Source organism: Zeus faber, assembly GCF_960531495.2.
Source record: "Zeus faber genome assembly, chromosome: 2".
Lineage (NCBI taxonomy): Eukaryota > Metazoa > Chordata > Actinopteri > Zeiformes > Zeidae > Zeus > Zeus faber.
The window spans coordinates 19756847-19781649 of record NC_137189.1 but is presented as its reverse complement, the minus strand read 5'-3'; the positions used below and the strand labels follow the sequence as shown (position 1 = coordinate 19781649).

At 43.7% G+C, this 24803-nt stretch overlaps 1 protein-coding gene across 1 annotated transcript in view; it reads left to right on the top strand.

Annotated features, from left to right (window-relative positions):
• Positions 1-1733: 1733 nt before the first annotated feature.
• ptprk (protein tyrosine phosphatase receptor type K) overlaps positions 1734-24803 on the top strand; it is a 106603-nt gene continuing 83533 nt past the window's right edge. Inside the window, exons 1-2 of the mRNA XM_079996772.1 lie at positions 1734-2025; positions 5966-5989. Coding sequence (XP_079852898.1) covers positions 1953-2025; positions 5966-5989 — 97 coding nt within the window. The 5' untranslated portion in view covers positions 1734-1952. The remainder of the gene's footprint in view (positions 2026-5965; positions 5990-24803) is intronic.

The following is a 24803-nucleotide window of genomic DNA, read 5'->3' as shown; positions in this document are numbered from 1 at the left end:
TAACGTCACACCCTGCCTTGAGTTGGTGCGGAAGACACGTGCAGGCGGATGACACAATACCAGTTTGTGTGAACTGCAAATATTTAAAAAGAGTTTGTCGGGACTTATGTAGACGTATACAAATGTGGGTTTTGGCGAGGCCGTAGGGGCCACGATGAGGGCGACAGGACATCAGCAGGAGAACCCAGAGGGACTTCCAAGCCCAGTACGAAGCCCCCACCACAACCAAGCAGCACCTCTTAAGCTGCTCTGGAAAGGCAAAACGGAGGAGTTTGTTACGACAAGTCCTGTGTGGCGTCACACCAAAGAGGAGGAGGGAGGGGGGTAAGACAAGTACAGTATCAGTCAGGCCGCCTGCCTGCCTGGAGATGCTCAATGTTGTGTTTCAAATTCGACCGTGAAACCAAAACCAAACACGTATTGGTATTTATTCATGCTTGGGATAATGGTATCTTGCCCATGAAATCGACATGTCAGGCTACCATTATCGGAACAGAGATAAGGGATTGTAGTGGCTGGTTACCATTTGAAGCCAGCAAGACAACAACCCTGGGTGAGCTGTGGTTATAGAAACTGAACCGTATGAGGGGAACACGAAGGAGTAATATTAAATGATAATGGTTGAACAGACAAATGGGAACAAACGACCGATAGACCTATAGGAAATTTGAGGGTTCTTTGACTGTGTAGAAGTTATCTACTGACAGTAGACGTCGTAAAACTCACCAGGATAAAGCTTGTCAATACAAATTGACAAGCCCTCAGTCGCACAACACACCTCCTCTGTTTGTTTAACTATCAATGCTTTACAATCGCCTCGAGGCAACACCAACACCTTGGGCAGTTGGAAACGCTCTCTCTGTCTCATGTTATATAAATGGCATTATTTGGGGCCTGGTTCGGCCATTGCCGACACCAATATCCCTTAAAAGTTAATATTTGACCACAAAAAGTAATTATGTGTTCGGGTTGGGTTCTCTCCAGCTCTGTCGCCCGCCCCCTCTCTCTTCTCCTGCTCTGGGAAGCATATGTTTACATTGCCAAAGCAAGTGATAGATAAGATAACACTTTATTATTCCCCTTGGGGGGAATTTGGGTGGTTACGCCAGCAAAAACGGTGCAAGTGTGAGACAATAAATAAGGAACTCAATTAAGAAAACAAGCACAACACAAGTACAGTGCGTTTCCTTCGACTGTGATTTTTCAATTTGGAAAAAAAAATTCGGGGTTAGCTCTTGTGTCGCAAGATCAAAATTGCGAGGCCCTAGTTCTCGAATAGCTCCAATACCAGCACTGTGCTCACCAGCTTGTCACTGAACGTGAGACCTATTAGTAGGTCGTATTATGACTAAGTGACGCATGTCTGGGATGTTTTGGGTGGGTTAACCGGATTGCGCCGTGCCAAAAGCGCACCGTGGCAGAACAAAAAGGTTATTGTACCTGACGTTGGACTAGTGTCACGTGTCTCCCGTTCGCGCACGTGAAGATAGGCTCAAATTAAAATTAAAAACAGAATTAGTGCACAACGTTAATGTCACCCCCCCCCCCCCACCCCTCTCTCTCCCCCCCCCCACCTCTCTCTCTCTCTCTCTCTCTCTCTCCTGTTGAATCGGATCCTGCACGTGTGACGTCACGGACTTTCACTCGCCACCGCTGCTTGAGCTCGAGAGCAGCTCGAGCGCCGCTCCGCTCTCCCGCGAAACAAAAGTGAGTGTCCACGAGAGCGAAAAGAAGAAGAAGAGGAGGAGGAAGAAGAAGAGGAGGAGAGAGAGAAGATTCCCCCAAAAAAAGAAAGAAAGGAGATCAACAATGGAGCTCCGCGGTCCATGGCGGGGATAGAAAACAAGTAGAAAGTCACACAACAAAGCGGGAAAGGAGGTGGGACGCGGCGCGGAGTGGAACTGGGAAACTTTTGGGGGCAGAGCTGCGTTCCGCGGAGAAGTGCGGAAAACATGGACGCGGTGCGGTCCCTGGGGCTGCTGCTCCTCCTCAACGCCGTGGAAGTGTCGGCGCAGATACCCACAGGTACGGACCGGGGGAGCGGGGCGGGAGTGCGGAGGACTTTTGTTGTCGCCGGGTGTTGGTCTTTGAGACGCGATTTCAGACCGGGAGCCGAGCGGGGCCGCTGAACCGGCGTCCGACGCGCCCCAGGTGCGTTCGGACGCGGGGCACAAGTTCCCCGTCCCGGAATGGAGGCAGGTTACACGGTTGTCATGTTCTTCACCGTCACGGTTATATACGGTGACACTTGGGAGGGTTTTTGTTTTTTTTATTATTATCTAAAAACATTACTTTAAATTATTCCTTTAAATTGCGACGCCGTGAAGCCGTGCTTACTCTACGCAAACAGACACGCACTTTAAAAATATTCGTGTTTGTTGTTACGTGGTGCATTTAAAGTTCGGAAGGGTTATTAGAAGGAGAACGAGCCCAAATGGCCGCAGACGGAGCCAGGATATAAGGTTGCGTGTTTTAAATGACGGACATGATTTTAAGTTGTGTGCGTTCGGACCGACTCGAATGACTAAAAAGTTGCGTTGTGTGCGGACGGTGCCGCGCTGCCCGGGACGGACCGCGTCAGGTGGTGTTGTTACACCGCAAAACTCAGCGTCGGTTTCTATCTATTTATTTGTTTGTTTGTTTGTTTGTTTATTTATTACATTCACCCCGTTGATCAAAAGCCATGTTCTCTGCAACAAAAAAATGTTCAAAAAACATTCCGTTCCGTGATACGCGGAGGTAGATGCATGCAACTTGCAGCGCCGAGGAATCTCGACCCAGAAGTTGCATGCCTTCGTGGACTGTGTGTGTGTGTGTGTGTGTGTGTGTGTGTGTGTGTGTGTGTTCAGTCCTACCGATGCATCTGTGCAAGAGTCGCGTTTATATTAACCCCCCCCCCCCCAAAAAAAAGTGTCTCGGTCCCGTGGAAATCTATCTGTCTAAGTTGCGTGTGTGTGTGTGTGTGTGTGTGTGTGTGTGAGAGAGAGAGATCGATAATAATTGTTGAACAATAATTACTGTCAAGACCTTCCCCATAAGAGAGTAAGCATGTTAATGCATAGTCTTTAAATTAAACAGTCCTTTGCTGAGACCCCCCCCCCACAGCACCCCCCCCCCCCCCCCCATCCCCATTTGGTCATTTTGTCCCCCCTTGTGACAAATGTGTGGAATCTCTTTGAAGGCTTTATAATGGGCCTGCTGTTAATTTGCAAGTAAACACCAGTGGGTGGACGCTCCTTCACACTGATGCAGGATGGCCGTCATTGGCCGGTGGGAAAGGAATGCTTTTGCGGACCATTAGATTGATAACGCATGATGTAGAAGGGAAACGAAAAATAAAAGCCCTGTAACCTATCGACTCATAATTGTGATTCCCTTGGGAGTAGCCTCTTATTTATATTCAAAATACATTTTTTTTTTGCTACCAATTGTCATTATACTTGCCATGTGCGAAACTACCTACTATAATGCTTTATGCAAATTAATGTCACAGCATGTCTCAAAGATCCTTGGACCTTTTATGTATAGAGCAGGAATTTAACTCATCCCTCATCCCAATTTTGTGATTTTTGTTAGATTTAAATACTCTTTGAATATTAAATAATTTAAGGGATAATGTACAATTGTCGTTTATTGATCCTGCCAGTAATAGGCCAACAGAAGGAGGGCTTGCTAGTGGCTCTCTGAAGTCCTGCGGGAGATGAGAAAAGACTCAGTGCTGAAGCATTAAAAGACCTCTATTATATCATGCTAATTAACACTGAGTTGGTTCTATTTTTTTCTATAAACCTCTTTCTTTTTCTTTCTGTCTGTCTGTCTTCCCTCCCCTCCCCCATCTCCTAGTTTTAGCTGCCTGTTAACAAAGTCATACCGACCAAGTCAATTAGACTTATTTGATAAATGAGCTTATATTCAGTGTCCTATTGTGCAGTTAAGTGTGCCACTACTTTGCTTATCAATATGTTCAAAGTCAGTTTTTGTGCGTGTAATTTTTGTTTGTGCAAATGTGCACATGCAGGGCCAACGTGGTTACATTTATTTAATATGCCTTTGCTGGCTCTCCAAAGTCAATCACTGAGAAAAGTGTTAATGCAACTACTTATTTTGTCTAAATCTGTCTCCTCCCCAATGGAGTGATGACACAGATTCAAGCCTTCTTTAATCTTAATGAAGTGAAATAATTGTCTTCCATTAGTATTTCCAGACAAATTAGAGGGCTGCTTTGCTTTTGAACGTCACGGCTGCCATTGGTTTAATTAGAATTGTAAATTTCTGCAAAGTATTTGAACATTAAAAGCAAAGTGGATTTGATTCTCAATTATTTTTAGGTGACAATTAGAAGATGAAATGGTAAAAGTAGAGAGAGCGGACAAAGAGAAATAAACACCCAACGTTTGGTTTTCGGCTGTGGTGTTTGTTCATTTTCAGTCTCGAGAGAGGTGTGTGTGTGTGTGTGTGTGTGTGTGGGTCCGTGCAGGTCCGTGCGCGGCGGGTCCGTGCGCCTGTGCGCACGTGGTTATTCTGTGTCGTCTCACTTTGAGCTTGTGTATTAGGTCTTCGTGATTCGTGACTCTCCACATGCATGTGTGAGGAAGACAAGCATGTAAACGATAGATAGATAGATGAAAATGTTAATCCGGTGGGTGTCTGTCACCAGCCTAGCCTGCAGAGGCCACCGCCGTAGCTTACGTGCCGTTCTCCAGAAATATAACTACACTTCAGGACGACGCAAGACGGCAAGAGCTGTGATTGGTCTGCTTTTTCCTGCTACGCGTTTCCTGTTCATTTCCGCCAACAGCGAAATGAAAATGGAGCACATTGAAGAGAGGCTGTGAGGTGTGAAATAACTGCGAACATCGAACGTGACACAAGTTCTGTTATTACATCCGTGCAAAAATAGACTTGACACTGCCATCTAGCGTTTTGGCGGTCTACGTGCATAATCACCGACGCAGAACCATAAATACAAGCATTGGCGTAGACACCCACGGCGGCTCTCGCAGAACTATTAAGCAGACTTCAGTGTGTTAAATAAGGCACTTATGACAACCCCCAACTGTCCATTTTATTAGATTTTGCTTTTTTGAGAGCGAGATGGAGAAAGAACAAGAAAGAAAGATGAGTGAAAGAGAGAGCTTGGGAAGAGAACGATGTAGCCATTTTGTTTTTTTCTCCACTCGGGGTTAAGAGACTGAGCGGCCATTAAGATGTCCTGCTGGTCATTTTGTGCCGAAACACAGTGATAAATCAGGGAATGCGATCAGGAATGATACCAGCAATCCCAGAATAAGGTGCGTGTGTGTGTGTGTGTGTGTGTGTGCGTGTGTGTGTGTGTCACATACATGATGAATCATGGTTTTAGTGTATGTATCATCAATCTCTGCTCCGCTTGGTTCTGCTCACAGCTGTTTGTACAAGAGGCCACGAAACCTGCCACTGTGCCACACACACTGTCATATACATGAGCCTAGCTAATGACAGATTAAGTAATCAACACTCTCAACTGATTAATTGCATCACACACGCACACACACACACACACACACACTGTTCTTAGTCCCAGCTGTGTATTCCAGTAATAACGATATAGAATTGGAGACACTGAACACTGTGTGGAAGAGATGGTGTGTCTGTGTGATGTTTTTTATTAGTCGTGAAATGCCACTAATTTCCAGGAATATACAAGTGAGAAAGTCTTGTAAAACCTTGTTTGTTTGGTTTTTGGCAAAAAAAACCCAGCTTTTTTTGTGCATTCATGCTGTTTTTAACGAGTTCCTCTAAAAGAGCAGCAAGTGGTGGGGAACACTTGGATTTATAGAAATATTTTATTTTCTAGCATGGATCCGGAAAGGTATACGGGAATGGGAAATAACATTCTCAGGTTTCATGTTTATGTGTGTGTCCCTGTGAATGCTGTAAAATCTAACGCTGTTTTATTATTCTCTGTTGCTTCCGCTGGACCCAGCTCACATGGGACGCGCTGAGAAGGGTGAGTCCTGACGGCCAGCCCAGCGCTGAGCTTAATCATCTGCCATAGTCTTCATCGTTACTGGTTTTCCGTAGTTGTTTGTCCTAACGTTTTTTCCACGTTTTTCTTTTTTTGTCATATCTGTGTAGCGCCCCGCTTTCCCATTTCTACCATTAACTACTTAATTTGTAGCTATCTCTTCATACATCCTGGTAATACCAAAAAGTAACTATAGTTAGAAGCCGTCTTTTACACCTTTTTAATGTTACGCAGCTAACTATCAAGCGACAGGAAGTAATTTTTGATCCACGGGAAATTTCTGTTTCATCGAACTTAACCTTTTCTATATAAATCCACTTGAAGCGCTCTAGGAGCATTTAGCCCTGCTCATCTCTTTGTGACTGTGCCTGCCTCAAAGTTAATCTGTTTACCAGTCTGTCTACGTTCCTGTCTTCCATCTCTCTCTCTCTCTCTCTCTCTCCATCTGTGTAGTTGGACAGCTGTCAAACTCCACTCTCCAGGTGCTGTTTGTTCAGATGAGCCTTCTCTTTATTAAAGGGATTCAGAGTAACCTTGTTCCTTCTGCAAATGACCACAGTCACATGCTTCTTTTCTGTAAACCCTAAGCTCTATTCGGTCTTTAATCAGTAACAAGGCACTGGCAGTGATCACATACTTGTCCACCTCAGCAGCCATTTACACATTATCTCTCTCTTTCTTGCATATACCATAATGCAGTGAGACAGAGAAGTGGAGGTAATAGTTTTATGCTTTTATGTGACAATGTAAAGCCAAAGCAAGTTAAAACACTGCAAACCCATGTTCTGTTTCAGGGATATAGCCAGGGGTGGACTGGTAATCTGGCATACCGGGCATTTTCCAGGTGGGCCAGTGGACCTTGGGGCCGATACAATAAAAAGAAAACAATTGTCCAACGGCCGGCCCATAAAGCAGGGACAGGGACATTGGTTCATTGGACTGACACTGGGCTGGCCCAATCACATCTCTTACTAGAGGAAAAAATGAAATAATATAGTTGCAAGTGGCAGTTGACTGGTTCAAACCTTTTTGCGCTCAAGAGAAGGAAGCAGCTCAATCGCCCCCAAAAGTAAAGCCACAAGCAGCAACGAGTGGGTTTCGGGCTTCATAAGCCCAGCAAAGTCACTTCAGCTAGTTTGATTCTGTTTAAAGAGGGAGTGAGACCAATCACACACTTTTTTATATCATCACAATGTATGACAGCATTTCAATAATTGCGCACTCAAATTTGATTGATCCAAGAGCTTCAGTTATGGCCTATTTCCTGCTAATCTCCGGCCTGTGCGACGATATTTTGATTTCTTTTTAGGTTTTTGGACCGATCTTGGTCATTTATAATAGGCCCACCAATCAATATGGCACTTTAGATTTTGATTAATACTTGCCCCCAGAGCATTTGCACCAAATATCTGGTTAATTTATAGTGTAAATGTGTATTTTAATACTGTATGCCGAATTTAGTCTCGATACAGGCAAGATCCAAAAAGTAGATGTCACATTACTGTTTTTCACATTATGCAAATTAGCAAAAAATCCATCACGGTGGACTTTTATGTCCAAGAGACCTTTTTTTGTAGAGCACATTGAGCTGGATGTGTGTGTCAAATTTCAAATCAGTGGGAGTCACGGTGTGAGGGGCGTGGGCTTTCCAAGATTGTGCTTTTGGCCCTTAATTACAGTGCCACCATCTGGTCAATTGGACTGATGTTTCTTGGGAAGCACTTAGAAATAATTTCCAGTTATTGGGCCAAGTTTCGTCTTTCGAGCTTGTTCCAGCTCATTGGAATCTGAGATGTGGCATAAGACAACTGGCAAGAAAGCAGCACTATGTAACTTTTGGTATTTGGCATCTGGCGCCCCTACAGTTCTGAGTGGAATTGCACTTTTACACCACCATCTTAAAACTCACTCAGGTGTCCGAAAAATAATTTATTTTACCCGGCAAATTTGAACCTTATCTGTCACATTTCAACAGTCTTATGTTACAAACACAAATACTAGGTTACAGCTGCACCTATTGCACGCACCTCGCCACTTCAGCGAGCACTCAGTCCACGGCTCCCCCGGGTGTGGAGATCGGCCCACTGCTACCGGTGTAGGTACCAGATGTGCTCAGACTGGCAGATTGGCTCGCACCCGCGAGTCAGAGGGTGAAACAACCCTGTGGGACAGTGAAAGTGAGGGCCGGCGCACAGTAAATACCGGAGCCAAACATCAAGGAAGTGACGTAGTGCTGTAAAACGCAATTTTCCTGCGTTTTTTACCCCAACACCAAAGTTACATAGTGCAAGAACAGGCATTTGAGAGGTTGGTGTGAATGAAAGAGGTGCCATTCCCCAGACCACATATAAAGCTGTTATTGTGAGGTTAAAAAAATTATAATGTTGCTTTAAGAAAAATAAAAATTTTGGCCGTCCCCCTGCTTGCCGTCTGGGCTGAAAATGCCAGGGCCAATTTTTGTCCCAGTCCAGCCCTGGATATAGCATCCAGAATCCAAACTAAATGGAGAATGGATTTCAAAGGGCTAACAGGGAAAACCACTTAACCTCAAGTTATTACCTGAGATTTCTGCTCTTAACTTCTTGAATTAACAAATAGCCTGACTATTTGTTAGGCTTTAAATTCACATTGTGCTTTTGTAAAAACCAAGTCGCTTACAATGTGAATGATGGCATACAGAAGAGCAGGTTACATTTTGCCATTGTTGTTCTAAATGGCAACTGGTATTGACTCTTGTTTGTGAAGGAAACAGTCTTCTGACACTTGGCCAAAAACAACTTCGGGACTACGTGGAGAATAATGCAGGGATTAACCTGTTTTTGTCTAGCATTTTTGTTCCTATTATGGAGAAGCAGAAAGATCTATTTTCCGCACACAAATCCACTAAAAAGGGAATTATTGGCCACTTAAACTAGTGTATAAAGTGTGAAGGGCTGATTTACACCTGCGTGGGTGTGCAAACAATACAATTCTTAATTTGGAACAAAACCAGACGTGTTTCAAAAAACACACTGTCTGTGTGTGCTCTTTTTAACTCAAGGCAGAAACTCCCCTCATGAATTGATGTGACGGCCCCACGTAGTATTTTTATGTGTGCCCGTGTCCACGAGAATGAGAAAGAAAGAGAAGTCTATAAACCTTCAGGTAAACTCGGCATGTTGACATGGCCAAAGGGGGGGGGGGGGGGGGGGGGTGTGTGTGTGTGTGTGTGTGTGTGTGTGTGTGTGTGTGTGTGAGAGCTGCAGTTGAAGTGGTTTCCATTAGTCCAGTTATGGAGACATCTGTCATGGAACACACCACCAGGTAGCCATAGGCAATGTGTTCAGGATACAGTGTAGTAACAGGGTAGTAGTTGTGTTTTGCGGATCTCCTAGTATTACACTCATGGTAACATTCCAAAGGGCGTCCGGACAGTCGCTATAAAGCCACATGCAAACACTAAGGACTGGATTTATGTTTATACTAATTAATTAGGGCTGGCCAATATAAGATTATTAATTAATATAAATATCGACGAACTAATTGATTATTTAATTATTTATTTAATTAATATAAATAAATATTGATAATTGTATATCTTTTGGAGTTGACTGATGGTGCTTTCATCAGATATTCACACACAAGACAATCATCAATAATGTGGATATACGAGGACTGATCAGAGCAGCTAGAGCAGTTGATGGAGTTCAGAAAATTGTATTCCTGTATTGCAGCCTTAAAGACAACATTTAAATATATGATGACATTATGATCAAAATCCCAGATGATATCTAGTCTCGATATGGGCGATAAGGCCAAAAATGTTAGCACAATAAAATATTTAATATCATGCGATATGCAAATATTTCTGTTGTTCTGAATTTCTGTTAAATGTGTTTTTTTTATTTATTTTTATATAAAGAAGACAGTTGTATGCCATGATGCAATTTTAAAAACACTTTTATTGGTGGAATTAGGGCTGGGCAATATAAATAATATCACAATATCTTTAGGCTATATACAATATACAAAATATATATCTATTTTGAAATCTCCTCTAAAGCACTTCATAAATGCTCGATTTAACCCTTTGATGCATACAATCACAGCGGTATGATCAGTCTAGTAATCCCTGCAACATATGTGAGCATTAAAACATTCTTGTTTGTATTCATTAGTGTTTTCTGTTGGAACAATTTTAAACTTGCATGCAAAAGGCTGAAAGATGAAAGGTCAGCTTTAGATCATCAAAATTGATTGGCTTTTCAATGCTACTTGCCTAACGCTATTATAAATGAACATCTGCTGAAGACTTTATCAAAATTACCGAGCCTATTTTATTTCGACACAGAGGAAAAAAATATTGGTTTTATCACCCAGCCCTAATCTTCATTTCAAATGGAGGTTCTCATCCAATCTCTCATTTCTCAAAGAATCATCTCTGTTTATTAATTCAATAATGTAAGTAATAAAATAAAGTCAGTATTCCTCAAGATCCAAAAAGATGTGACAAAGCGGTGTTGCATGGATGACGGGGTCTCTGTACTGTATGCACCTGTGTCCTCCGGTCGCAGACAAGCCTCATCTCACCAGCTCTCCTCCTCTAACCCCTTCTCTTCTTTCCCACTCTTCTTCTCTCACATGTTTCCATCTCGCCTCCTCTGTAAGCTGATTTCAGTCAGAGAGCGCTGAAAAGCTTTCTAGATCCATAAACCTCCCTCCGTGTGTATCAGTGTATCAGCGCTTAAGGACAGATGACCGATCCATTAAGATTATCATATCCACTCCCTTCCTCATTACGCGTCTTTACGCCGACACAGCTGCCCGTCTTTCAGTCCAAACACTAATTTAACTCCTAGCAAATATTATCGATAGACTTTGATGTGGGAGAGATTAAATTTTGTAATGCAAACTCCTGTCTGTCTTTCTGTCACTTAACTTACCTGTCTGTATAGCTCGGCTGGCTAGATGAATGCAGACACATGGTCAGTCTAACCGAATACACACACACACACACACACACATACATACATACATACATACATACATACATACATACATACATACACATATATATACATACACATATATATACACACACACACACACACACACACACACACACACACACATATACACATACACCTCCACACTCAATCCCTCTGATAGATTTGTAGCCTGTATGTGTCCTTTACTCTGTAGCATATTTTAAATGGCCGTTAACATATTTTAAACAGCAATGAAAAACCAACACTGCTATTAAAACAATTTTATGCAAATATGTAATCTATGTTGTAATCAATAATGGTATTCATCCAGTGCTTTGCTAACTTCACAGACTACCTTATTATGACTTGGTATGTAAAATCTTCCAAATTAACAGTCTTTTCATCAAAATAGAAAATGTTTTTTCAAAATGGTGAAATTGGTTGACTGTGGTTAACATGGTGTTAGGGGAGAGTCTGCCCTGCATCATTTTCCTCATGATTTGTTTTTTTTAATAGCACCGTTGAACAGATGCTGATCATGTTGGCAGCGATGATCCAGGCTCCCGCTGCTGCAGTAATAGTTCTGCAAATCTGCTGTAAGGCCAGGCCTTATTTTAGTGAAATGATAAATACGCGAAAAAAACTAAAAACACGCTTTTAGCTCTCACTTTAAACTTCGAAGCAAGAATCGCCGTCAAAAATCCCAAATATTACTGCGTACGAGAACAAGGAAGCTCACCCGAGTGAAGTTCCCAGCGTGCTGTTAAGGGTTGTGTTGACCTTCAAGGACAACACCAAAATCGGAGTTGTAAGGTTTTCAACACTGGTGTTTGACTGTTAATCGTTATATTCTAATCGTCACAACTATGTGAACTCACACACACACACACACACACACACACACACACACACACACACACACACACACACACACACACACACACCCCTGCTGTGTTGATATCAAGCAGACTCCGCTCTGTCTGGCAGACTGCAGCGAAATCAGTCACTGAAGTCAAACAACGACTCCTTTCCGATCTGCTGTGTCTGTTCTCCTCCTCTGTCTGTCTTTTCCTTACCTCCCTCTCCCTGCGTCTCCCCGAGAGTCACTCCAAACAGCAACCCCCCCTTCTCCTCAGAATTTATGACCCACTAATCTAAACCCAGAAACACAATGTTTATCAAACCAACCCCCTCTGTTCCCCTCATTCAGGACCCCCCTGTGTCTCCTATTCCCGTACACTAGCACAACGCCCCACCCCACATCTCCTGTTTCCTTGTTTTCCACACGAGAGTCGAGGGGGCGACCTCAGCAATCCGAAATAAAGGCAGTTGATTAGTTTCCAAAGTCAGGATTAGAAAACACAGGTGTTTGTTTCTCTTTATCCCCACACACTAACTACAACATCTGTTTAGGAATTATCGTCCCATGTTAAAGATTTAAGAGAGTCATCGTCTTGTAATGTGTGGTAATTTAAAGATGATGATATCGGACCAGCTTTTTCAAATATACTTGTAGAGTGTCATAGTTAATTTATTTACCCAATTATTCAGTACTCATATTTGTACTTCATTTAGACTTGGACCATTTTGTATTGTGATAATAATTAATTTTGATAAACAATAATAGTGTAAAATCTAACAAAACATCCCCGTAGTCAACTTTGTTGCCGGGAAAGCTGTCCGCTCACGGTGGTCCCAAAAGTCCCTCAAGTGTAGTCAACTACAGCAGTGAATTGATAGCTGCTAAATGAAACGGACGTAAAGTTGGCTTTGTGTGCACCTAATCTGATCGCTGCATAATTAAGAACAAGTGGTGTTTGCTGCGGTGTCGCTCAGATGGGCAGGCAGTCGGCAGTCGCCTAATCCTCCGTTCTTCTCCAAGGTCTCACTCTGTCTCTCCCTCTCTCTCTAGAAATGTGTTAGTTTTTCTTCCCTCTGCCGTTATCCATTGAGCCAGCTTAGCTCTGATTCACATACAGATTCGTGCCCACACACACACACACGCACACATACACACACACACACACACACACACAGCGCACCTCTCCATTTCTGTCTCTATCTAAGTCTTTGCAAGAAATACTGTCTCATTGTATTTAGTGGCGGTTAACAGTCTACTGTGTTTATATATTGGACTAAAGGTACTGTGTGTGTGTGTGTGTGTGTGTGTGTGTGTGTGTGTGTGCGCGTGCGCGTGTGCGTGTGTGCCTAGAGAGCTGTCGTGATGGACTAACGGTAAACAGATACAGCGTTACCTCCACATGACACAAACTGTCTCTTACACTCATCCTCTCTCCTTCTCACACACGCAAACACACACACATACAATGCCTTGCCAAACACCGGTTTATTCTGTTCCTGGGGGTTGGCACAGTCCCCTTGAAGTTAAGCTACTTGAATCTCACTACAGATTGTAAAAAGAAAAAAAATGATCAGCCTTCTCAATAGGCAAGAACAGAGAGGAAGGTTGACTTGTTTTATTTTCATCTTCCCGTTTTAGGCGACGATGGAACACCTTTGCAATGTGATCTTATCCTCCAGGAGTAGATCATTTTTCCGTGCAATTTTATTTGAAACATAACATGGAAGTGGGGAATGGAAGGATTTGAATGTATGCTCAGGGCGTGAAAGGTTTAGGAACGACTCTTTTGGACTGAGGCACGCTACAAAACTTGGGTTACTCCAGTGAAGTTGCTGGTTTGCAAAATGTGCAGCGTAGCAGTTTTACTGGCAGCACGCCAGGTTGTAATGTGTACAACTCTGTCTGACACGGTGTCACTGCGAGGTGCGAGTCCGCCCGGTGAAACCACTCCCTGGGTAAACATGAAGATTAGAATCAAACCTGCGAGCGGCTCCTTCTCCATGTCTGCACTCTGCATCACACATTCTCTACCTCCCCCCCAGCACTCGCATACCTCTGACACAGCTCTCGGGGGAGGATGGTGTGTGTGGAGGAATCAGAAAGAGATGGAGGTAAAAAAGAGAAAAAGACGTGTGTGTGTGTGTGTGTGTGTGTGTGTGTGTGTGTGTGTGTGTGTGTGTGTGTGTGTGTGTGTGTGTGTGTGTGTGTGTGTGTGTGTGTGTGTGTGTGTGTGTGTGTGTGTGTGTGTGTGTGTGTGTGTGTGTGTGTGGAAGCAGTGGGTGCGTTGAAAACGCAAGAGTGAAAGTGAGCGAGGCATGTGGTTTTGGTTAGCCACAGTTTCCCCTCTCCCTGGCCCCAAACTAACAACTCCAACGTTACCACGGTCAAGCGTGTGTGTCTGTCCATCCCTGTGTGTTCCAAATATGGCTCGTTATATTTGCTTGTTAAACGGTGTGTGAAGAAGCGGGAAAAAAAAGTATTGCGTGTGAGATTGTATGACACACACCTGTATGTATGTATGTATGTATGTGTGTGTGTGTGTGTGTGTGAGCCTAGAGCTGAAGTGTTGGTGTTGTTGGTGAACAGTGAGTGAACAAGGTTAATGGCCCAAAAAGAGGGAGAAGGAGAGACTGTGAGAAGTGACAAAGAAAGACATTTGAGACACTTGGAGTGAAGGAGGGGTGGGACAGAGAAAGCGACACCATTTGCCTAGAAGAGGAAAGATCGAACAAGGGAGAAAGTTGTTTTGCTGCTATTTGCTTTGCTGCTGTTTTTTCTGCTTCAGCTGTCACTAACACTTGCTGCTTTCATGGGGTTAACGCTTATTGAGCCAGATTTGATTAGAACAACAGTTAATGTTGGAGATATTGTAAATGTTGACGCATTATCTGCAGCCTGGCAAGCCAAAGAGTCTTGAATCATAGAGAAGTTTACAAAGGATGGCCATTTTTTTTCCCTTTCTTTCCTGACTTTTATTGACTTTGTCGTCATGTGAAATTGTAATCTGTCAGACCTGTGGAACCTGACTGTGTTAGACATTCTGTCCCCCATGTTGAAAGATCAGCAGGTTGGGGGATATGGCCGCTTCCCCTGCTACTGGCGGATTTAGGTGCTTTATCTGTATGAAGTTGATTCAAGATTTCACAATTAAATTATACCCTCTAAAGGATTTTAAATCAATGATTTTAATCTGACGATCAAATGAAATGATTTTACATCGATAAAAGTGGTATATCCTCTTCCCCCTGACCGACTCTGTTTATGTCTGCCACCATGCGCGCAATGGTAAATTCGCGTTCTGAAAAATGAAAAGCCAAAACCCATCCAAGGCCCGGACGGTCGTGTAGCCCCAGGGCGTGGCCCCCCGTAAGAGACCGGGGGACCCAGCGCAGCGCTGTGGCGAGACACCATTTTGGGTTTATCTTCTCAGAACCGTCCCGAGAAGGAACCCGGCATTAAGAATAGAAATGTTAACGCAGTGTAGGACTGTACCTCCAAGTGTGTGTGGGAGATGCTGTTTGAAGTGTGATAAGGAGGCATGCGGGAACAGAGCGGCTCGGTGCAGCCTGACACTGTAAACATTTCCAGCTGCACCCCCCGTGCTGATAACAACAGTAGAAATGGAGATGAAGTTATGTCTGGTCGTTATAGTGCAGTTGTGTTTTGGAAGTTGATCACTCTCTGAGAATGCTCTCTGAGCACTCTCAGAATGCACCAGCAGGCATGAGCTCAGTTCTACTTTTGAATCTAAACCGTTGGCACTTTGAGGGAGATGGGTTGGACCTTGTTCCTGGTTTCTCTCGTGGGTGTTTACATTACAACAAACTGTTTGGAGTTCTCTTCCCTGATTAGTGCGTCACCCCCCATGAAATCAGAGTGTTTGTCTTTCAGTGTGAGCTTGTTTCGGTTGAGACATTCTTTAGCCCCAGCATCACGATCAAGAACCTGATCCACAAAAGAAGTTTGCAAAGTAATAAAGTGCTATGCTAAGAACCACCGGCATGGGAACAACTCTGGATCTCATGTTTCATTTGCTCTGTGGAGTACATCTGGCCACCCTCCCATTCAAACACATTTCCACCCGACCTTGCCAGGTTCAGGCCAATCAGAACCATGGATTGAATATCGGGCTGGTTTGATACGATGACGATGCAGAGGAGCGCCGTTGAGGCGTTTTCGAAACAACCAAGATGGCTGCCGCCGATGGGGAATGGTCTGTTGAATCCGCTATCGCGAAAGTATTTAACGAACAGGACGGTATATTTTCTATAAAAAAGCTTTTGTCGGTGGGAAAGGTGTGTTTGCCGTACTTCTGACAGGATTTGGTAGAAGTTTAATTTACCAGCTCAGCGCTACGTCGCATGTTTCGTTGCTCCGATTGGTTGTAGGTCTATCCAATGTTCTGATTGGTTGTAGGTCTATCCAATGTTCTGATTGGTTGTAGGTCTATCCAATGTTCTGATTGGTTGTAGGTCTATCCAATCGCGTCCAGAGACATTTTGGTCTGCGCCTGTAGGTAACGCCCCTTGGAAATCGAAAATGAACGGAGAGATTCCAGACCAACACGCATTTCCGAATTTGTCTGACGATACCACAGGTTTTTTTTTTTTTTTGGGGGGGTGGTTTTGATTTTTTTCAGTAGAAGGCAAATTACTTTTCATCAACATATATAGTTTGTCCAGACCCTCCCAAAGATTCAGATTCCAGGTTACATCATTCAGATGTAACCCATCGCAGCGAGAGAGAGGCAGGGAATTAATATTGCGTCCCTCCCCCAACACATAAACTCCCTCTCCTCAACTATATTTCCTCTGCCTCCTCTCTACCTCTTTCTTTATTCTGTCGCTCATTACACCAATCACTCAACTCTCACTGATGTACCCTGGTGACACCTCATTACTGACCATGCTCGCATACGTGCGCCAACACACACTATTCAGTCAGAGAACACACATCGGTGCTTAATGTGGTGTGGATAGATGTGGCTCAGTTGTTCAGTACTGTGTGTGTGTGTGTGTGTGTGTGTGTGTGTGTGTGTGTGTGTGTGTGTGTGTGTGTGTGTGTGTGTGTGTGTGTGTGTGTGTGTGTGTGTGTGTGTGTGTGTGTGTGTGTGTGTGTATATGTGTATATGTATGTATGTGTGTGTGTGTGTGTGTGTGTGTGTGTGCGAGCGACCTTGGCCGGAACACGATGTGATGTCGCTCCGATGAGACACGGGCAGAAAGAGGGAGAAGTCGGCCGTCTTAAAAGCTACTAAGCCGCTGAACTTAATGTCTGCGCCGCCAACGATCCCATTGAGGAATTATGCAAATGAAACCTGGTTATTATGTAGAAATAAAATATCAATGTTTTTTATGCAACAAAAGAAAACTTGGTTATTGAACTTAAATGTGTGTGCTTGGCCTGGATGTTTTACGGTCTGAAATATTACAAAAGAAAGTTCTTACTCTGGTGTGATTAAGTGCACCTGAAGGTGTGTGTGTGTGTGTGTGTGTGTTTGTGTGTGTGTGTGTGTGTGTGTGTGTGTGTGTGTGTGTGTGTGTGTGTGTGTGTGTGTGTGTGTGTGTGTGTGTGTGTGTGTGTGTGTGTGTGTGTGTGTGTGTGTGTGTGTGTGTGTGTGTGTGTTTCGGCTGGTGGGTCGGTGATGACTAACACACTGTGCACGCTGATGTGTGCTGGCAGATAGTTAGCGCTTGGTGTGTGTGTGTGTCTTCGAGATGCAGAGATGGAATTGTGTGTGTGCAAAGGCACTGACCACGGCGCTGACAGGCAGTACATAATTAATTGCCAGGGCTACTAATGATGCGTCACTGCCGCGATGACAGAATCACCCGCCTCGTAGCAAAGAGGCATGCTGGGATAGATGCAGGGTCCATTCACTCACAACAGTGTGTGTGTACTTGTGCCATGGTTGTTAGTCACCAAGTTAGGAAGGTAACACACACACATGCGCACGTGCACACACACACACACACACACACACGCACATACAGGTAATTTCTGATATGAAGGCGTAAAGACGGAACACTTTCAATTGACACTTCACTCTTTGCTTAAACATTCTGTATCCCGATCTCCAAGAGAGAAACAGTGAGTGAAAGAATAGTAGTGCTCTCAGGGTTTTTCCCTAGAATGGAGTTGTAGGTGTAGATTATTTTTTTCGCACGCACATACTATGTACGGTGGCCATCTTGCTTATTGTTATTATTGTTAGGGGTGCAGCCGCAGGTGCGACAACTAGACAGACAACTTTAGAACCCAGAGCGAGAGCACAGTCCAGCAAACCGACACTGAGACAGATATATATATCAGCCTCTGAGAGTATGGCTGTATAAACACAAGCACCACAGTGAGTTACAGCTATGACAAACCCTGGTTTACAGCCACACGCAGACGCTGCTGTTCGTAGCTTGTGCTGCTTTTTACAGAACCTGGAAAACTGTAATACATACCTAAAACGACTAAACTGGATTTATTAATTAAACGGGATTTATTAATTATTATTGTTATTTTTATTATTATTATTATTATTATTATAAACATCTATCCGAAAAACCTTTGTGTCTTCGGAAGCTTTTGGCGGTTAATATGCTTTAAAGCCACCAGGCATTCCAGTCCCGTGAGACTACGGACCGGAAGTGCTGCACATGCTACTTTGTGTTTACACTAGTAGCCGGCAAGCTGCTCACGCTTAGCACCTACTCGCACTACTTCCCTACAGCCTGCGGTTTTCAAGTTTGTTTTGGGAGTTTTTAGGATATAACAGGCTTTCTGTTGAATTTCCACTTGCCAGTGCCATGCCAACAGCACTCTGTGCACAGCGATACTTACGTGAAGTTGCAGGACTGTTTTCCCTTCGGCGAACGATAATCCTGAATCCGTGATCAGAATTTCTTGCTTCTCTACCGGTGCTTGTTGTTATAATTGTTGTTGTTATAAAAGTTTTTCCTTGATATGCTTTACTCACCGGTGTGTGAATTGACCTGGATATGAAGCATTTATAGTGCAATATAATATAACATAACTGAAGTTTCTAAAGAGATCAGATGGAGCCCTCTCCCTTCGTTAAAAAAATAATTCCAGCAGCCTAGTATCGCAGCTGCTGTTGGGGAAACACTGGCTCTAAAGTATAAGGACAGTGTGTCACAACGATTCCATAGAGAAATAAATGGACGGTAATTTGTAAAAAAAAAAACAACAACAAAAAAACCTGATTTGTTTCGATTAGACGAGAAAGAATCAAACCCGTTTGTACGTCAGTTTGACAGAACAGCAACAAGACGCCAATACATCGTATTGGGGGAAAAGGCAGGACACAAGTAAGAAACATGTGGCGTTTGTTTTCTTTCTCCATGATGCTGTTACACTGCCAGAGAAAATAGAATCATTGCATCCGTTTATGCATTCGCCAATTTCATTTGCCTAAACGACGAGCAAAGTGCCAACGCAGAGAGAGCGGAAGAGGAGACGATCGCAGCACTCTTACACAGAGGACGCCCTTGTGTGTGTGTGTGTGTGTGTGTGTGTGTGTGTGTGTGTGTGTGTGTGTGTGTGTGTGTGTGTGTGTGTGTGTGTGTGTGTGTGTGTGTGTGTGTGTGTGTGTGTGTGTGTGTGTGTGTGTGTGTGTGTGTGTGTGTGGTTTCTGCCACTAGAGAACTGAGAGATGAATGTTAATTGGCTGTCATTTAACCTCTCACCTCAGCAAACACACAAATGCAAACACACAAATAAGAGAAACACACATCAGGAACAGAAAGGCACGTAAATGTAATGCACACATGAGCTGGCATGGCACTGATTTACTGGATGGGATATGGAGTTCAGAAGGTAGCATTCAGGGTGTGTGTGTGTGGCCTAGAGCGTGTGTGTGCACGTGTGTTGACAGCGAGAGGTCGCTGGGGGTCAATGGGCACAATTTGTCTCCAAGTACTTTTCAGGGTGCGGCGTTAGAAAATAAAATGGTTCTGCACGGTACCAGGGGAGGAGTCCTTTTTTTTTTATCCAGTAGCCGAACCAAAGATGCTGTAAATGTTTATATTTTGTATGAAGCGAGGCCATTGTGATTCTATATTGATGTTGGAGACGGGAATCAGGCCTGAGCTCACAATATAATACTATTGAAATGTTCTGGTGCATTACATTTCTGCAAATGTTTCAATACGCTGTTGTGGGTTTTACATAATTAATCATTGCAATTATTGTTAAGTTCAGGTAAAGCGGCCACATTATTATTACATAATTGCGTGATGGCAATTATTTGAACTAAATGCACTAATTTTGTAAAATTGTTCGATTCCGCAATCTCCATACATGTTTTATGAAACTCTGTGGCAATGTAGAAATGATGCAATAAATACAACGTTTTTAATCATTTTGGGTGGATTTTTTTTTGGGGAGGTGTGTTATTGCACTGTTATAGTGGAATGAAATTGTTCATCAAAAGTATCGGTGTGAATCACCAATTATAATTCCATGATGAACACAAATAAATAAATTCAACTTGTATGAGACATGAAAACACATAATTAGGCTGGTTTAGGGTACGCTGCAGTGAATTAAAGCAAAAAAGATCCTCCCATCACTTGTAGGTGTGTATGCCGTAGCTTGCATGCAGCAGAATTGCTGAACTGAGAGTGCATGATGCCAGTAGGTGGGTGGAATAAATGGGGAGTGGAGGGGGCGTGTGTGTCCATCTGGTGTGACCCCCTGTTTAACTCCTCTAGCACTAATGCACATATGGACGCACAGACACACACAGACTTAGCAACACACACATCCGCAGTCCTGTATGAGAGAACAGCTGAGACCCCCCCCCCCCCCCCCTATCCGTGACTTCTCCTTCCTCCTCTTCCAACCCTCAGGGCTCTTCCAGGTGTCCAGTTCCCTCCACCACCACCACCACCACCACCACCATCACCCTGCCACTCTCCCTCCTTTCTCCTTTTCAAGCCCCTCATCTCTTCATCTCTGTCTCTTCTCTGCTGTTGCTCTTACTGGACTGTAAGAAGAGAGTTTTAACATCTTTTAAAAGGTGAACATCCTCGGGAAGGAGGAAAGGGCAAGGATTGGAATTTAAGAAAATTAAGGAAGTTGAAATGAGAAAAACAAGGGAGGGAAAGTCAGCAGTTAAAAAGAGGGAGAGGAGGGAAAAACTGAAATAAAGAGGGAAGAAAGAGTTTTGCGCAGGAATGCAGTTTCAGCTTCTATGAAGCCAGGAGCTCTGAATACCGCTTATTAAGCTGTGTGTGTGTGTGTGTGTGTGTGTGTGTGTGTGTGTGTGTGTGTGTGTGTGTGTGTGTGTGTGTGTGTGTGTGTGTGTGTGTGTGTGTGTGTGTGTGTGTGTGTGTGTGTGTGTGTGTGACAGGGTGATATATTGAAACACACCTCTGTGGAGCAGCTGCAATGATGAGGCATAGAGTGGGGAGCAGGGGGTGTCGTCTACCTCTCTGACACACACACACACACACACTCACACACAGCCGGGTTCTTCATTGTATTACTGGGGCTTTGTGTCCTATCGGAGGGAGACACAGCGAGGGAGAGAGGGGGCGAGGGAGAGATGAATTTGTTGTGACCGCTCTGCTGGACTCAGCTTTTTAACTTCTTTTCCCTCTCTTCTCTTCACCCCCTCATTCTACTTTGCCCTTTAGCGCTCCGCTCTGCTCCACCTCCTCATTCCTCCTCTCGGATTCTAGCGTTCACACCGACTTTTAAAGAGATAACGAGTGACAGAGGGAAATGAGGGGGGAGAGGGAGTTGAAAAAGGACAAAAGAGGGTGACGCCAACATCAGAGGAGCAAGAGAAAAGGAGACGATGGAGAGAGAAAGGGGAAAGAGTGGTTGGAGGAAAGAGAGATGGAAATAGATGAATCAGATTTATCTATAATGAAATCAGCGCGGGCTGTACGCAGGATTGTGCTCCATTCAGCCCTTTCTGCCGGTATAGACTGACTTAGCAATTTAATATTCTAAAGATCAGTAGATGCGCACGCACGCACGCACGCACGCACGCACGCACAGTCCATCCAGCTTCTCACAGGGTACGGCTAATGGGCATCGCTAACAACCCCTCCTCATCTTCCGTCTTCACAAAAGTCACCTACCGCTTACTCTTCAAAGGTCTGCGAGTAGAAAATGCTGACTGCATAAACATTCATATCGGAGTAGCCTATTAAGTTGTCAGCTGTGAGTTCTTTGGACTAGTGGCCACGCGCTGCTCTAAATTCTGCATTTAGTAAAGTTTAGCCAGAGTTGAAACCAAACCCCCCCCCCCCCCCCAAAAAAAAACAAGCAGAGTAAATTATGAGAAATCTGTTATCGGTGAGAAAACTACTGAGAAATAAGAAGTGTTATAATAATAGCTATTAATTCGATTTGTTTGGCTTTTAGATTGTACCTTTCATTTGCAAGAACTATAAATATTTGACAGTGTATTGGACAGGATCTCATTATTTGATTCTATTTCAATACAAAGGGTGTCATGATTGGATTCAAAAAAACGATATTGATTCAATCCTATATTGATGAGATGACTTGATGGTACGATTTTATGATTGATATCAAAAAAATGATTGAAACTTTAGCTTTAGCTGACTGGCAGGCGCTGGGCCAATGTTGCAAATGCTAGCAATTGTGCTACCTGCTGAAACACAATTGGTTTAGGCTACAAGCTGAACAATGTATTGATCAACTCAGAAATTGAATAGGATAGAATTTGCATCAGATGACCTTATTTTTTTTCTTTTTAACCCAGCCCTAGTAAATGTGATATTTTATTACGAGAAAGATCTTCAGAGATAATAACGCCACAGCACTATTATTTGCCCATTACCCCATGCAACTTGCGGTTGTCACGTAAGTGGTGACTCATCTGGGATTTTGCTTTCCAGTTTCACACCCAGCAGTATTTTATGTCCCAATGCTAGCGAGGTCCGATGTTCCACCACCTCATCATCTCATTTTTACACTGAACCAGTAAAAGTCCTGCACCTTTTCCTGCCGCGGTCTCTGCTGCATGTATAACGTTCTCTACGCATAAAGAGGAAAACGTCACCTGAGAGCAGCAGTGGAAAAGGTTTCGTGGCTCTCTCAGGAACAATTTGATTTGTAATAACTTGATGTACCTTTGCGCTGTCCCATGCGATCATCCCAAAGGCGGACATATCTGTCCACCTTTTGCTGCATTTTTTTCAAACAGCTGTTTTTGTTCACAAGGCCTTGTTAATGAGAGGAGTTGTTGTTCTTGCAAGTTTACCTCGAACAAGTCGTTGTACAGATAGATGTGGTAGGACCGCTCCTTTCCTCCTAAAAAGGTTGAATAAAGCCTCTATGCCTCACTCGGCACTATGATGGTGTGTGTGTGTGTGTTTGTTGTGTGTGCGTACATGCTGTCTGGGCACAAAGGGGATGGCTGCATTTCATTTTCTACAGTATATTCATGCATCCATATAGGACTACTATGGCAAGAGGCCCCCTTGTTTGTTCTGTGTGTGTGGGCATGCTCTCTGTCTCTACCTTTCATGTGAGTCCAGGCATGAAGCGACACACACACACACACACACACACACACACACACACACACACACACACACACACACACACATTGCCCATGGCTACGTATTTGGTCCAAGGAAGCGTTTTTTACTCCTCAAGTTTGAGTGGATTTTACACACTGCCCCTGGCATCACATCACTCACTCACTCTCTCACACACGCACACACACACACACACACACACACACACACACACACACACACACACTTTGAGGAGAAATACTTTTGTACTGTGACTTCTCATAATTTTCTGGGGGCTTCACTTTTGACACACACACACACACACACACACACACACACACATTGACTTGCTGTATCTTGCTGTGGCTCCACCTAGGGCTGTGATGGTATGATTTTTTTTCTTACCGGGGTGGAAAACCAATGTATTCCCATGGGATTGCAGTTTACCGACGGGGGTGGCGGTACTTTCCCCTGGGGAAAAAATTTAACAGTCCATTTATGTGATTTAAAAACATGTACCAACAGTGTCAATTGTATGCTGCATTACCACATAAGAAATGTGTGTTCGCCATAAGGTAGTTGTGTGTGTGTGTGTGTGTGTGTGTGTGTGTGTGTGTGTGTGTGTGTGTGTGTGTGTGTGTGTGTGTGTGTGTGTGTGTGTGTGTGTGTGTGTGTGTGTGTGTGTGTGTGTGTGTGCAATTGAACGTTATCTGTAGATATCACAATACTAAAAACATGTATATATTATTATATGTTTGAATCGACCACGGATACTGCTCTCCGTGCACCCGATTGTGGAGAGTTGTGCCCCGTTCCTACAAATAAAACAACTAAAAACAAACCTCCCCCCGGCTAATAGTCGAATACTGCATTCAACAGCCGAATCCGATCAGACCTGACAAAATTCCGAGTTGCATCGCTCTGGGTGCAGACCAGCCAACGTACACTCAGATGTAATAAAAAATAACCAATAAAATATAATCAATAAAAAAATTATTTTTATTGTAGATTTTGTAGATATTTGTTTCATTTATTTTATTTTCCGACGTTCATTGAATTAATTAACGTGCGCCCTGTAATCACTGTGCGTGGCCCCAAGGCGAGCCTGTGCTTTACGAAAGTCTAAATTAATAGCCCTGCACCAAAAACCTGGTAACAACCACTAACATCCAGCATTTTTTCATCAGTGGTAAAGGAAAAACCTGGGTCTCAGTCCGTGGTCAAATGACCCCGCAATAGACACTGGTTTCAATCGGCCCCACCTCCGATCGGCTCCGATATGAACAGGATACCCAGGTCGACCCGCTAATTTTGGCCCCTTTTGCTGCGTGGTGCGACGTGCGTTAGGGTACCGGACGTTGGCAGGTTAATAGACAGGAATATCCGTGTATCATGAGATCGTTTCATATCCCATTTAGAATCCAAAATCAAAATCTATTGATGTTTTTGGGGAT